The sequence below is a fragment of the Capricornis sumatraensis genome, unplaced genomic scaffold (genome assembly GCF_032405125.1).
Source record: "Capricornis sumatraensis isolate serow.1 unplaced genomic scaffold, serow.2 scaffold87, whole genome shotgun sequence".
Lineage (NCBI taxonomy): Eukaryota > Metazoa > Chordata > Mammalia > Artiodactyla > Bovidae > Capricornis > Capricornis sumatraensis.
Window position 1 is genome coordinate 201 of NW_027184685.1, and position 13,941 is coordinate 14,141.

The window sequence follows — 13,941 nt, forward strand, 5'->3', positions numbered from 1 at the left end:
GGGGGTGACGGGAAATTCTGAAGTGGATCGTTGCTGTGAGGTGTCCTTTTGCATCTTGGATAAAGCCCAGAGAGATGTCTTTCTTGGGCAGGAAGGGAGGGGCCCTGGCTCTCGTCACATTGCTTTTGATCACAGGGGCAAATGAGGTGTTTTCACACCCCACGCTGCTGCTACTGCTGCTAAGTCGCTTCAGTCGTGTCTGACTCTGTGCGACCCCATAGACAGCAGCCCACCAGGCTCCCCCGTCCCTGGGATTCTCCAGGCAAGAACACTGGAGTGGGTTGCCATTTCCTTCTCCAGTGCATGAAAGTGAAAAGTGAAAGTGAAGTCGCTCAGTCATGTCCGACTCCTAGAGACCCCACGGACTGCAGCCTACCAGGCCCCTCCGTCCATGGGATTTTCCAGGCAAGAGTACTGGAGTGGGGTGCCATTGCCTTCTCTGACTGAACACCTGACATCTCTCCAATCCCACACTGCCTACCGGATGCTCAACAAAGAGCAGCAGTTAGAACTCATAATGACAAAATCTCCTGTTTTGGGGAAGACAGTCTGAGCAGGTCACATGGGTCTTGAAATTCTCAACCATTTCCAAGTGTCCACTGACTATGTGGCAGGTGCCATGTATGTAGCCAGAATCACATCTTCTGTTCCTGTTGTTCTCTGGCACTCAGCAGGGAGAGCTGCCCCTTCAGCCCCCTGCACCCGCCCGCACACCAGACTGCAGTGACCTCACCACCTCCTGAGGCCCGGAACTCGCTCCTGTCATTTGATGCCAGGCACAGCCTTAACCTGTTGAGTCTCTGCTGCCTCCACACTTCTGAACCTGCCTGAAGCCAGGGACGCTGGTGGATGTTGCATCTTTTTTTTTTTTTTTTTTTTTAATATAACAGCAAAAGAGACACAGATGTATGGATGTTGCATCTCTTCTGGCTAGTACTTATTTCTTTTGTCATTTGGATCTCAGACTCTGAGTCTCAGATAAATAAAAAAAGCAGTCAAAATCGCTGCTCTGTGCGTTTTCCTCTTAGAGGTTATGTTATTCAACCGGGGTGTATGTGTGTGTTTGAGGGGTGCGGAGCAGTGTCTTTCCCAGCTGGGAATCAAAGTTCCCAGGATCCAGTCACCCAGCAGGATTTCTCCACTTAGCAGCTTCTCTTCACTCATTTCATCCCTCTGATATCTAGAGCATGGGCACAAGTGGCCAAAATAAAGTCCAGATGACCAAATAAATGGTCATTTCAATATACTTGGTAATCTGCTTTCCCAGGACAGAGAGTAGAGGGCCAGCCCAGGGAATACTGGGCCATACTTCAAAGCAACATTTGCTCTTCTCCAGGATTCTGAGCAGATGGTGGGGCAGTGGTAGAAAACACCTCCTTTGCCCCTGTGGTCAACAGCAATGCAACAACAGTCAGGACCCCTTCCTTCCTGCCCGAGAAAGAGATCTCTCTGTGTTTTATCCAAGATGCAAAAGGATACCTCACAGCAATGATCTGTTTCAGACTTTCCCGTCACCCCCAAGACACACTGTCTGCACGTCTGAAGGATGCCACCACGCAGCCTCATCACAATCACCTCCCACAGAAGGAACCCAGCTTCCCAAAGCCCCAGAACGCCCTGGCTCAGACACTGACATTGCAGCGTTCCTCTAGGAGCCCGAGCGCCCCACCGTGGGTTGCCTGGTTTAGTGTGACTAGGGGACTTACCTCCACCTTCTTCGTGTGACTACGGCTCCTAGATCATCGCTCAAGGTGTGGGGGGTGTCCGGCTTCTCCTAGTGTCCCCACTGCTAACCCAGCCTTTCATGGAGCAGCGGCTCCATAAAGGTCTTTGGAATACACGAGCCAGTGAGCAGGGGGCTCAATTCATCATCCGCTGACTCCTTAAATAACCCAGGCAAATCCAAATGAACAAGACATTATTTAGTTTTTGAAAATGACACACGAGAAGGACAGAACCATGAATTCACTACCATTACTTTTATCATCTCTTCCATCATCAATATTACTGCCAAGTAAGCTCACTTTTCCAAAACAGTTCTCTAATTCCAATTCCATCGCATCCTGTTCAGGACCACAAAATACAATGGAAGAGTCTCCAATCTCTTTTACAAAACAGCAAAACTCTTGCTCACAATCTGGGTAAGCGCAAATGCACTGTCATCAGCATCATTCACGAAGCTGAGACACTGAAGTTTATTTAGCATTCTATGAAAACAATCAGAGTTTGAACATTTTCTAAGGAGAACTGGTGAATCTCCATGTCATCATACAGAAAACAAATGCAATGAAGCTATACACTGGTTCCCCAAACTGCCTCAGGCCCTCACTTCTGAGAAGGCTGACCGCTCCCTCTTCAATCTCAGAGCGAAGGCTCACCTGGATGCTGCTCTGGCTCAGTCCGCCTCATCGTCCTCCCTTGCAGCCTCTGCAGACTGCAGTGGGAAGGCCCTCAAAGCCCTTTGTTTGACCCTGAGCAGAAATGCCATGATTTCCCACTTGCTGGTCTCCGCATAAGCCCGGGGACCCCACAGGAACTCATAGCGAGCAGGGTGGCTGTAAGGCACCTGCCGGTACTCCAGGTACCCCTCCTGCACCCACACGTGGGTCAGAAGCGTCCTGGGCTCCCCAAAGATGCAGTGCACACTCCCAGCATACACACCCAATCTGCTGAGCGCTCCCCAGACCTTCTGCTCAGGGGCACGGTCTCCATTCCGCCTGATCAGGTTGAGGACCAGCACCAGGAGGCCGGCCTTGGGGAGGCTCTGCCCACTGCTCAGCACTGCGTTGCAGCTGAGGCCCAGGATGGAGACCATGATGTAGATGTGCTCCCTGGGGTCCACCTCCTTCACTTCCACGCCAAAGACCAGCTGCAGGCACTGCGAGGCTTGGCTGAAGACCACCGGGAAGTACTCCTGGTTATCCCTGAGGACCTTATTCAGCATTTCCGCCTGGGAGGTCGGCTCCTTGGCTCGATACTTGAGGAGCAGGAACTTCATTAGGCTAGCTATCATCTCATTCAGCGCTTCCTGGGGCAAGGACTCCCCAGTGCCTAAGGAGGACACTGTGGGGGAGGAGGCCGAGGCAGATGCAGCCACCCCTGCCTCAGCCCCCAAGAGCTGCGCATTCACCGGGCCCTGGGCCTCGCCAGGGTCCTGAAAACCTTCCTCGGGCTTGCTCAGCTCACTCATCTCGACCACGAGCGTGATGCCTGGGATCAAACCACAGACAGGAGTCAGCCAGGGTGACAGATGGGGACCACGGGCCAGGCTGGGGGAGAGAGGGGCTGTGAATGGCCTCAGCTGAGCACCACACCCTGGGCGGACTGACACAGGCAACTTACAGGTCTCCGCTTGAGGGGTGCTCTCAGACCTCACAGGGGCAAGCCTCCGGGGCAGCCAGTCCCCTGGCTACCGGAAGGAGGAAGTGAGGTGGCTCCGCAGGGTACAGTCAGCACAGTCCAAGACTTCCGAGGCTGACAAGGTGGGGGATTAGGCCCTTGGGTGGTCCCTTCTGTTCTGGGGTGGGGAGCCCCCGGTGCACACTCAGGGTACCCTCCTCACCTTGACTCCGGGTACTGCCTGCACCTTCTCTGCCCTCTGACCTCAGGGCACGAGCCTCAGTCCTCTGCCTTCCCCTCCTGGTTCCTGCAGCTCCTGTGAGAAAAAGGGAGGGGGCAGCTCGGGGGTATCCTGTGGCACAGCCCTCAGCCTTCTGTGACAGTACGCGGGGTGGACTCTGTGAGGTCCCCCCAGTTGTGTGGTGGGAGGTCCCCTCAGGGCTCCCCTGTAGTGCTCACCTTGCCCCTGGCACCACCTGGTCCCTCCCCTCTGGGGGCCTGCATGGAAATTCAGAACAAGATCCCAGCCTCAACAGAAAGCGCTGAGGGGCTCCACATGCTGCCGAACCTGCCCAGGGCTTCCTGTGGGTCCTAGGCTGGGGACATGCTCGGTCCTCAGCTCCTCCTCACGTCCTGCCTGGCCTCCCAGCACTGACCACAGGGGCGGGGGTCTGCTTAGTCCTCCCTCGGGTCTGGGGAGTTCAGCCTCTGCCCACCTGAAGCCTCTGCCCTCCGCCCAAATAAACCTCACCTCCCGGGGTCCCTAAGCCAGAAGTCAAGAAACTGCTCACCCCACTCCAGGGCCTCCAAGAGTCCCCACAAGGGCTAGGATCCCTGCCTCCCTGTTGGGGTCTTTCCGCTTCAGTCCATCCTCGCATGCAGCCTGGCCCCTCAGGCAGGACCGGAGATTGTCCCGTCCGCCATTTTGAGACCCCCGCCGCTTTCACAAGATCCCCAGTCTCTCTCAGACCAGCATGTAAGAAAGGCAGACACACAGAATGTGCTCCCAGGGCCGACTACAGGGGCGGGGATCTGTGGAGTTCCGTCGCTCCTCATGCAGGGTCCCCTCACTCCTCCCTCAGGCACCTCACCTGCCTCCGGCCGGGACCTGGGATTCTCGCCTCTCCCCAGCTGAAGCCCCGCCCCTTATACCACCCCCAGGCTCTCCAAGACCCGGATGTCAGGAAGTCAGACCATGCCTGCTGCGCTCCTCCGACCCCCACAGTTGCCCTGGACTGACGGCAGAGATGAGCTTCTCTGAGGTACCCTCTGATTGGGGTTCAGGGTCCTCTAGTTCCTCCTCAGGGTCCTCAACCTGACACCCCACCGGACCTGGGAATCGGACCACCTAAGGCCCCGCCCCATATGCAAGGTCCCCAGTCTGAGATCCCGACCGACCGACCTCAGGAAGTCAGCCCCCCTACCAGGTCTCCAGTCTGAGATCCGGATATGAGGAAGTGAAACCGCGCACGCTGGGCTCATCCTACCCCAGGGCCACCAAGGACCAACAGCAGCTACAGGCTTCCCTGAGGTCTCCTCTGATTGGGGTCCAGAGTCCGCTCAGTCCTCCCTCAGGGTCCTCAACTTGAAACTCTGGAGGAGCTGGGCTTCTTCCCTCTGCTCACCCGAGGCCACGCCCCCTTTCCCAGGTCCCCAGTTTCTCTGAGACCTGGATGTCAGGAAATGCAGCATGTGCTCATCCACCCTCTGTGTTCCCTGAGCCTTGATGTGAGGGTCCCGCCTCGGGTCAACACTAGGGGCATCCCTGGATCTGCCAGGGCTCAAGATGAGGTCCCTGAGGGATGATCAAAGGTAACCCCACTGATCCCTGCCCCTGCTGTCAGCCCTGGGCCACCCTGGTGGTGGGATGAGCACTTGGCAGCCTGTTCGGACTTCCGCATCTGCATCTCAGAGACATTAGGCAACTGTTAGAAGGGGCAGGGCCTCAGATGGCAAGAGGGGGAGATCTTAGTTCTTTTGAGGGTCAAGGTGAAGACACTAAGGGAAGACTGAAGAGGACGCTGGACCCCAGAGCAGAGTGGGGTCTGGGAGGACATAGGGCAGATGAACCATGCTGCATTTCCTGACATCCGGGTGTCAGAGAGACTGGGGACCTGACATAACGGATGGGGCACGAGTGGGGAGAGGAGAGAATCGAAAGCCCTTACACAGAGACAAGTTCAGGTCCCTGAGGGATGACTGAAGGGACCCCAAGTGAAGACTCTAGGGACCCCAAGGTAAGACTGATGGAACCCCACAGATCTCAGCCCCTGTTATCGGCCCTGGGAGCCCTTGGGGTGAGAAGAGCACACTAGGTCTGTCCTCTCTTCCTGAGTTCCGGGTCTGTGAGTGTGGGGACCAGGTGCGAGGAGCAGGGACCTCTTCCCACCTTTCCTAGTGGGGAGACGACAGAGCCTAGGTCCTACCGGAAGTCAAGGTGAACACCCTGAGTGAGGACTGAGGGTAGTCAGATCTCAGACCAGAGGGAACCTTGGTAGTCCCCAGGCAGGACAACTTCATGCCGCAGTGCCTGACATCCCTGTCAGAGAGACGGGCGAAAGCAGCAGAGCCTCCCGATTGCAGACAGGACACTTGCAGCTCTTGCCTGGAGTACAGGCTCCATGCGAGGAGGGACCGAGACAGTTAAGACCCCAACAGGGAGGGACTTGGCCCTTGCAGGAGGGTCTTGGAGGGCCCAGAGCAGGGTGGTGAGCAGGGTGAGCAGCTTCTTGACATCTGGCCTAGGGACCTCGTGAGGTGAGGTTTTTCGGGTGGAGTGCGGATGTCTTCGGGTTAGCAGAGGCTGGACACACCAATCCCGATGGAGGACTAAGCAGACCCCTGCCTCTGTGGTCAGTGCTGGGAGGCCGGGCAGGACGTGAGGAGGAGTTGAGGACCGAGCATCTCCCCAGCCTAGGACCCGTGGGATTCCCTGGGCAGGTGCGGCCTCTTGTGGGGCCCCTCAGCACTTTTTGTTCAGGCTAGGGTCTTGTTCTGAGTTTCCTTGCAGGTCCCCAGAGGGTAGGGATCAGGTTGTACCAGGGGAAAGGTGAGCACTGCAAGGGAGCCCTGAGGGGACCTCCCGCCACACAAAACTGAGGGGACCTCACAGAGTCCACCCCTCGTACTGTCACAGAAGGCTGAGGGCTGTGCCACAGGATACCCCCGAGCTGCGTCCTCCCTTTCTCTCACAGGAGCTGCAGGAACCAGGAGGCGAAAGCAGAGGTCTGAGGCCCATGTCCTGAGGTCAGAGAGCAGAGGTGGTCCAGGCAGTACCCGGAGTCAAGGTGAGGAGGGTGCCCTGAGTGTACACCAGGGGCTCCCCATCCCAGAACAGAGGGGACCCCACATGGGCCCAGTCCCACCACCTTGTCAGCCTCGGAAGTCTTGGACTGTGCTGACTGCACCCTGGGGAGACACCTCACTTCCTTCTTCAGGTAGCCAGGGGACTGGATGCCCCGGAGGCTTGCGCCTGTGAAGTCTGAGAACACCTTTCAAGAGGAGATGCATAAGTGGCCTGTGGCCGCCCAGGGTGTGGTTTTCAGCTGAGGCTGTTCACATCCCCTCTCTCCACCATCCAGGCCTGTGGTCCCCATATGTCCCCATCTGCCCCCCGCCCCCCTCCGCCGCCTCCCTCCTGCCTCAGGCTGTGGTTTGATCCCAGGCATCGCGCTCATGGTCGACATGAGTGAGCTGAGCAAGCTCGAGGAAGAACTTAGGACCCAGGCCCAGGGCCCATTGCAGGTGCAGCTCTTGGGGCCTGAGGCAGGGGAGACTGCAATTGCCCCCCACCCCAGTCTCTGGCCTTGCCCCCGGTAGCTCTGAATGAGATGCTGGCTAACCTGATTAAGTTCCTGCTGCTCATGCATCCGGCCAAGGAGCTGACCTCCCAGGTGGAAATGCTAAAGAAGGTCCTCAGGGATAACCAGGAGCACTTTCCGGTGGTCTTCAGCCAAGCCTCACAGTGCCTGCAGCTGGTCTGTGGTGTGGAGGTGAAGGAGGCGGAACCCAGGGAGCACATCTACATCATGGTCCCCACCGTGGGCCTCACCTATGATATGATGCTGAACAGTGGGCAGGGCCTGCCCAAGGCCGGCGTCCCGGTACTGGTCCTCAGCCTAATCATGTGGAATGGAGACCGTGCCCCCGAGGAGAAGGTCAGGGGAGCACTCAGCAGGATGGGGGGGGCTGTCGAGAGTGAGCACTGCAACTTTGGGGAGCCCAGGGAGCCGCTTACCCACATGTGGGTACAGGAGGGGTACCTGGCATACCGGCAAGTGCCTGAAAGCCACCCTGCCCGCTCTGAGTTCCTGTGGGGTCCCCAGGCCTATGCGGAGACCAGCAAGTGGGACGTCGTGGCATTTCTGCTCAGGGTCAAACAAAGGGCTTTGAGGGCCTTCCCACCCCTGTCTACGTAGCCTGCAAGGGAGGAGGATGAGGCGGGCTGAGCCAGAGCAGCATCCAGGTGATCCTTCCCTCTGTGATTGAAGAGGAAGAGGTCAGCCTTCTCAGACGTGCTGGCCCAGGCCAGCTGGGGAAACTGGTGTATAGCATCTTTGGATTCCTGTTCTCTGTGATGACATGGAGATTCATCTGTTTTCCTTAGAGAACTTTCAAAATTTGATTTTTTTTTTTTTTTGTTCCATGATTGTTTTCATAGAAGGCTAAATAAACTTCAGTGTCTTAACTTAGTGAATGATGTTGATCACAGTGTGTCTGAAGTTACCCAGTTCGAGAACAAGAGCTTCGCTGTTTTGTAAAAGAGATTGGAGACTCTTCCATTGTGTTTTGTGGTCCCGAACAGGATGCAGTGGAATTGGAATTAGAACTGTTTTGGAAAAGTGAGCTTACTTGGCAGTAATATTGATGGGGGAAGAATTAGATGATAAAAGTAATTGTAGTGAATTCATGGTTCTGTCCTTCTTGTGTGTCATTTTCAAAAACTAAATAATCTCTGTTTATTTGGATTTGCCTGGGTCATTTTAGGAAGTAGCAGAATGAATTGAGCCCCCTGCTCACTGGCTCGTGTATTCCGAAGACCTTTTAGGAGCCTCTGCTCTGTGAAATGCTGTGTTAGCAGTGGGGACACTAGGAGAAGCAGGACACCCCCACACCTAGAGCGACGGTCTAGGAGCTGCAGTCACATGAGGAAGGTGGAAAGACATCCCGTAGTCGCAATGAACAGTGCAACACAGGGCAGGGTGGTGGGGTTACAGGAGGAGTGTTGGAGTGTCAGTGCCTGAGCCAGCGTGGTTTGGGGCTTGGGAAAGCTGGGTTCTTTCTGTGGGAGGTGACTGTGTTGAGGCTGGGTGGTGGCAGCCCTCAGACTTGCAGACAGTGTGTCTTGGGGGTGACGGGAAATTCTGAAGTGGATCGTTGCTGTGAGGTGTCCTTTTGCATCTTGGATAAAGCCCAGAGAGATGTCTTTCTTGGGCAGGAAGGGAGGGGCCCTGGCTCTCGTCACATTGCTTTTGATCACAGGGGCAAATGAGGTGTTTTCACACCCCACGCTGCTGCTACTGCTGCTAAGTCGCTTCAGTCGTGTCTGACTCTGTGCGACCCCATAGACAGCAGCCCACCAGGCTCCCCCGTCCCTGGGATTCTCCAGGCAAGAACACTGGAGTGGGTTGCCATTTCCTTCTCCAGTGCATGAAAGTGAAAAGTGAAAGTGAAGTCGCTCAGTCATGTCCGACTCCTAGAGACCCCACGGACTGCAGCCTACCAGGCCCCTCCGTCCATGGGATTTTCCAGGCAAGAGTACTGGAGTGGGGTGCCATTGCCTTCTCTGACTGAACACCTGACATCTCTCCAATCCCACACTGCCTACCGGATGCTCAACAAAGAGCAGCAGTTAGAACTCATAATGACAAAATCTCCTGTTTTGGGGAAGACAGTCTGAGCAGGTCACATGGGTCTTGAAATTCTCAACCATTTCCAAGTGTCCACTGACTATGTGGCAGGTGCCATGTATGTAGCCAGAATCACATCTTCTGTTCCTGTTGTTCTCTGGCACTCAGCAGGGAGAGCTGCCCCTTCAGCCCCCTGCACCCGCCCGCACACCAGACTGCAGTGACCTCACCACCTCCTGAGGCCCGGAACTCGCTCCTGTCATTTGATGCCAGGCACAGCCTTAACCTGTTGAGTCTCTGCTGCCTCCACACTTCTGAACCTGCCTGAAGCCAGGGACGCTGGTGGATGTTGCATCTTTTTTTTTTTTTTTTTTTTTAATATAACAGCAAAAGAGACACAGATGTATGGATGTTGCATCTCTTCTGGCTAGTACTTATTTCTTTTGTCATTTGGATCTCAGACTCTGAGTCTCAGATAAATAAAAAAAGCAGTCAAAATCGCTGCTCTGTGCGTTTTCCTCTTAGAGGTTATGTTATTCAACCGGGGTGTATGTGTGTGTTTGAGGGGTGCGGAGCAGTGTCTTTCCCAGCTGGGAATCAAAGTTCCCAGGATCCAGTCACCCAGCAGGATTTCTCCACTTAGCAGCTTCTCTTCACTCATTTCATCCCTCTGATATCTAGAGCATGGGCACAAGTGGCCAAAATAAAGTCCAGATGACCAAATAAATGGTCATTTCAATATACTTGGTAATCTGCTTTCCCAGGACAGAGAGTAGAGGGCCAGCCCAGGGAATACTGGGCCATACTTCAAAGCAACATTTGCTCTTCTCCAGGATTCTGAGCAGATGGTGGGGCAGTGGTAGAAAACACCTCCTTTGCCCCTGTGGTCAACAGCAATGCAACAACAGTCAGGACCCCTTCCTTCCTGCCCGAGAAAGAGATCTCTCTGTGTTTTATCCAAGATGCAAAAGGATACCTCACAGCAATGATCTGTTTCAGACTTTCCCGTCACCCCCAAGACACACTGTCTGCACGTCTGAAGGATGCCACCACGCAGCCTCATCACAATCACCTCCCACAGAAGGAACCCAGCTTCCCAAAGCCCCAGAACGCCCTGGCTCAGACACTGACGTTGCAGCGTTCCTCTAGGAGCCCGAGCGCCCCGCCGTGGGTTGCCTGGTTTAGTGTGACTAGGGGACTTACCTCCACCTTCTTCGTGTGACTACGGCTCCTAGATCATCGCTCAAGGTGTGGGGGGTGTCCGGCTTCTCCTAGTGTCCCCACTGCTAACCCAGCCTTTCATGGAGCAGCGGCTCCATAAAGGTCTTTGGAATACACGAGCCAGTGAGCAGGGGGCTCAATTCATCATCCGCTGACTCCTTAAATAACCCAGGCAAATCCAAATGAACAAGACATTATTTAGTTTTTGAAAATGACACACGAGAAGGACAGAACCATGAATTCACTACCATTACTTTTATCATCTCTTCCATCATCAATATTACTGCCAAGTAAGCTCACTTTTCCAAAACAGTTCTCTAATTCCAATTCCATCGCATCCTGTTCAGGACCACAAAATACAATGGAAGAGTCTCCAATCGCTTTTACAAAACAGCAAAACTCTTGCTCACAATCTGGGTAAGCGCAAATGCACTGTCATCAGCATCATTCACGAAGCTGAGACACTGAAGTTTATTTAGCATTCTATGAAAACAATCAGAGTTTGAACATTTTCTAAGGAGAACTGGTGAATCTCCATGTCATCATACAGAAAACAAATGCAATGAAGCTATACACTGGTTCCCCAAACTGCCCCAGGCCCTCACTTCTGAGAAGGCTGACCGCTCCCTCTTCAATCTCAGAGCGAAGGCTCACCTGGATGCTGCTCTGGCTCAGTCCGCCTCATCGTCCTCCCTTGCAGCCTCTGCAGACTGCAGTGGGAAGGCCCTCAAAGCCCTTTGTTTGACCCTGAGCAGAAATGCCATGATTTCCCACTTGCTGGTCTCCGCATAAGCCCGGGGACCCCACAGGAACTCATAGCGAGCAGGGTGGCTGTAAGGCACCTGCCGGTACTCCAGGTACCCCTCCTGCACCCACACGTGGGTCAGAAGCGTCCTGGGCTCCCCAAAGAGGCAGTGCACACTCCCAGCATACACACCCAATCTGCTGAGCGCTCCCCAGACCTTCTGCTCAGGGGCACGGTCTCCATTCCGCCTGATCAGGTTGAGGACCAGCACCAGGAGGCCGGCCTTGGGGAGGCTCTGCCCACTGCTCAGCACTGCGTTGCAGCTGAGGCCCAGGATGGAGACCATGATGTAGATGTGCTCCCTGGGGTCCACCTCCTTCACTTCCACGCCAAAGACCAGCTGCAGGCACTGCGAGGCTTGGCTGAAGACCACCGGGAAGTACTCCTGGTTATCCCTGAGGACCTTATTCAGCATTTCCGCCTGGGAGGTCGGCTCCTTGGCTCGATACTTGAGGAGCAGGAACTTCATTAGGCTAGCTATCATCTCATTCAGCGCTTCCTGGGGCAAGGACTCCCCAGTGCCTAAGGAGGACACTGTGGGGGAGGAGGCCGAGGCAGATGCAGCCACCCCTGCCTCAGCCCCCAAGAGCTGCGCATTCACCGGGCCCTGGGCCTCGCCAGGGTCCTGAAAACCTTCCTCGGGCTTGCTCAGCTCACTCATCTCGACCACGAGCGTGATGCCTGGGATCAAACCACAGACAGGAGTCAGCCAGAGTGACAGATGGGGACCACGGGCCAGGCTGGGGGAGAGAGGGGCTGTGAATGGCCTCAGCTGAGCACCACACCCTGGGCGGACTGACACAGGCAACTTACAGGTCTCCGCTTGAGGGGTGCTCTCAGACCTCACAGGGGCAAGCCTCCGGGGCAGCCAGTCCCCTGGCTACCGGAAGGAGGAAGTGAGGTGGCTCCGCAGGGTACAGTCAGCACAGTCCAAGACTTCCGAGGCTGACAAGGTGGGGGATTAGGCCCTTGGGTGGCCCCTTCTGTTCTGGGGTGGGGAGCCCCCGGTGCACACTCAGGGTACCCTCCTCACCTTGACTCCGGGTACTGCCTGCACCTTCTCTGCCCTCTGACCTCAGGGCACGAGCCTCAGTCCTCTGCCTTCCCCTCCTGGTTCCTGCAGCTCCTGTGAGAAAAAGGGAGGGGGCAGCTCGGGGGTATCCTGTGGCACAGCCCTGAGCCTTCTGTGACAGTACGCGGGGTGGACTCTGTGAGGTCCCCCCAGTTGTGTGGTGGGAGGTCCCCTCAGGGCTCCCCTGTAGTGCTCACCTTGCCCCTGGCACCACCTGGTCCCTCCCCTCTGGGGGCCTGCATGGAAATTCGGAACAAGATCCCAGCCTCAACAGAAAGCGCTGAGGGGCTCCACATGCTGCCGAACCTGCCCAGGGCTTCCTGTGGGTCCTAGGCTGGGGACATGCTCGGTCCTCAGCTCCTCCTCACGTCCTGCCTGGCCTCCCAGCACTGACCACAGGGGCGGGGGTCTGCTTAGTCCTCCCTCGGGTCTGGGGAGTTCAGCCTCTGCCCACCTGAAGCCTCTGCCCTCCGCCCAAATAAACCTCACCTCCCGGGGTCCCTAAGCCAGAAGTCAAGAAACTGCTCACCCCACTCCAGGGCCTCCAAGAGTCCCCACAAGGGCTAGGATCCCTGCCTCCCTGTTGGGGTCTTTCCGCTTCAGTCCATCCTCGCATGCAGCCTGGCCCCTCAGGCAGGACCGGAGATTGTCCCGTCCGCCATTTTGAGACCCCCGCCGCTTTCACAAGATCCCCAGTCTCTCTCAGACCAGCATGTAAGAAAGGCAGACACACAGAATGTGCTCCCAGGGCCGACTACAGGGGCGGGGATCTGTGGGGTTCCGTCGCTCCTCATGCAGGGTCCCCTCACTCCTCCCTCAGGCACCTCACCTGCCTCCGGCCGGGACCTGGGATTCTCGCCTCTCCCCAGCTGAAGCCCCGCCCCTTATACCACCCCCAGGCTCTCCAAGACCCGGATGTCAGGAAGTCAGACCATGCCTGCTGCGCTCCTCCGACCCCCACAGTTGCCCTGGACTGACGGCAGAGATGAGCTTCTCTGAGGTACCCTCTGATTGGGGTTCAGGGTCCTCTAGTTCCTCCTCAGGGTCCTCAACCTGACACCCCACCGGACCTGGGAATCGGACCACCTAAGGCCCCGCCCCATATGCAAGGTCCCCAGTCTGAGATCCCGACCGACCGACCTCAGGAAGTCAGCCCCCCTACCAGGTCTCCAGTCTGAGATCCGGATATGAGGAAGTGAAACCGCGCACGCTGGGCTCATCCTACCCCAGGGCCACCAAGGACCAACAGCAGCTACAGGCTTCCCTGAGGTCTCCTCTGATTGGGGTCCAGAGTCCGCTCAGTCCTCCCTCAGGGTCCTCAACTTGAAACTCTGGAGGAGCTGGGCTTCTTCCCTCTGCTCACCCGAGGCCACGCCCCCTTTCCCAGGTCCCCAGTTTCTCTGAGACCTGGATGTCAGGAAATGCAGCATGTGCTCATCCACCCTCTGTGTTCCCTGAGCCTTGATGTGAGGGTCCCGCCTCGGGTCAACACTAGGGGCATCCCTGGATCTGCCAGGGCTCAAGATGAGGTCCCTGAGGGATGATCAAAGGTAACCCCACTGATCCCTGCCCCTGCTGTCAGCCCTGGGCCACCCTGGTGGTGGGATGAGCACTTGGCAGCCTGTTCGGACTTCCGCATCTGCATCTCAGAGACA

At 56.3% G+C, this 13,941-nt stretch overlaps 2 protein-coding genes and 1 pseudogene across 2 annotated transcripts; 1 reads left to right on the plus strand and 2 right to left on the minus strand.

Moving 5' to 3' along the window:
• Window positions 1-2,395: 2,395 nt before the first annotated feature.
• LOC138072506 (melanoma-associated antigen 10-like) lies at window positions 2,396-3,617 on the minus strand. The gene is made up of 2 exons (XM_068963540.1): window positions 3,563-3,617; window positions 2,396-3,210 (listed from the first exon to the last, which is right to left on the minus strand). The coding sequence occupies exon 2, from the start codon at window positions 3,188-3,190 to the stop codon at window positions 2,396-2,398; it is 795 nt and encodes a 264-aa protein (XP_068819641.1). The 5' UTR covers window positions 3,191-3,210; window positions 3,563-3,617.
• Window positions 3,618-7,023: 3,406 nt separating this feature from the next.
• On the plus strand, window positions 7,024-7,736 carry LOC138072505 (melanoma-associated antigen 10-like; annotated as a pseudogene).
• Window positions 7,737-11,080: 3,344 nt separating this feature from the next.
• Window positions 11,081-12,302, minus strand: LOC138072496 (melanoma-associated antigen 10-like). Its single transcript, XM_068963535.1, has 2 exons — window positions 12,248-12,302; window positions 11,081-11,895 (listed from the first exon to the last, which is right to left on the minus strand). The coding sequence occupies exon 2, from the start codon at window positions 11,873-11,875 to the stop codon at window positions 11,081-11,083; it is 795 nt and encodes a 264-aa protein (XP_068819636.1). The 5' UTR covers window positions 11,876-11,895; window positions 12,248-12,302.
• Between the last annotated feature and the right edge of the window lie 1,639 nt (window positions 12,303-13,941).

What these genes read in the sequence shown, in the direction of transcription:
- LOC138072506 (XM_068963540.1), bottom strand. Translation starts at nt 3,190, where the DNA reads ATGAGTGAGCTGAGCAAGCCCGAGGAAGGTTTTCAGGACCCTGGCGAG.
- LOC138072496 (XM_068963535.1), bottom strand. Translation starts at nt 11,875, where the DNA reads ATGAGTGAGCTGAGCAAGCCCGAGGAAGGTTTTCAGGACCCTGGCGAG.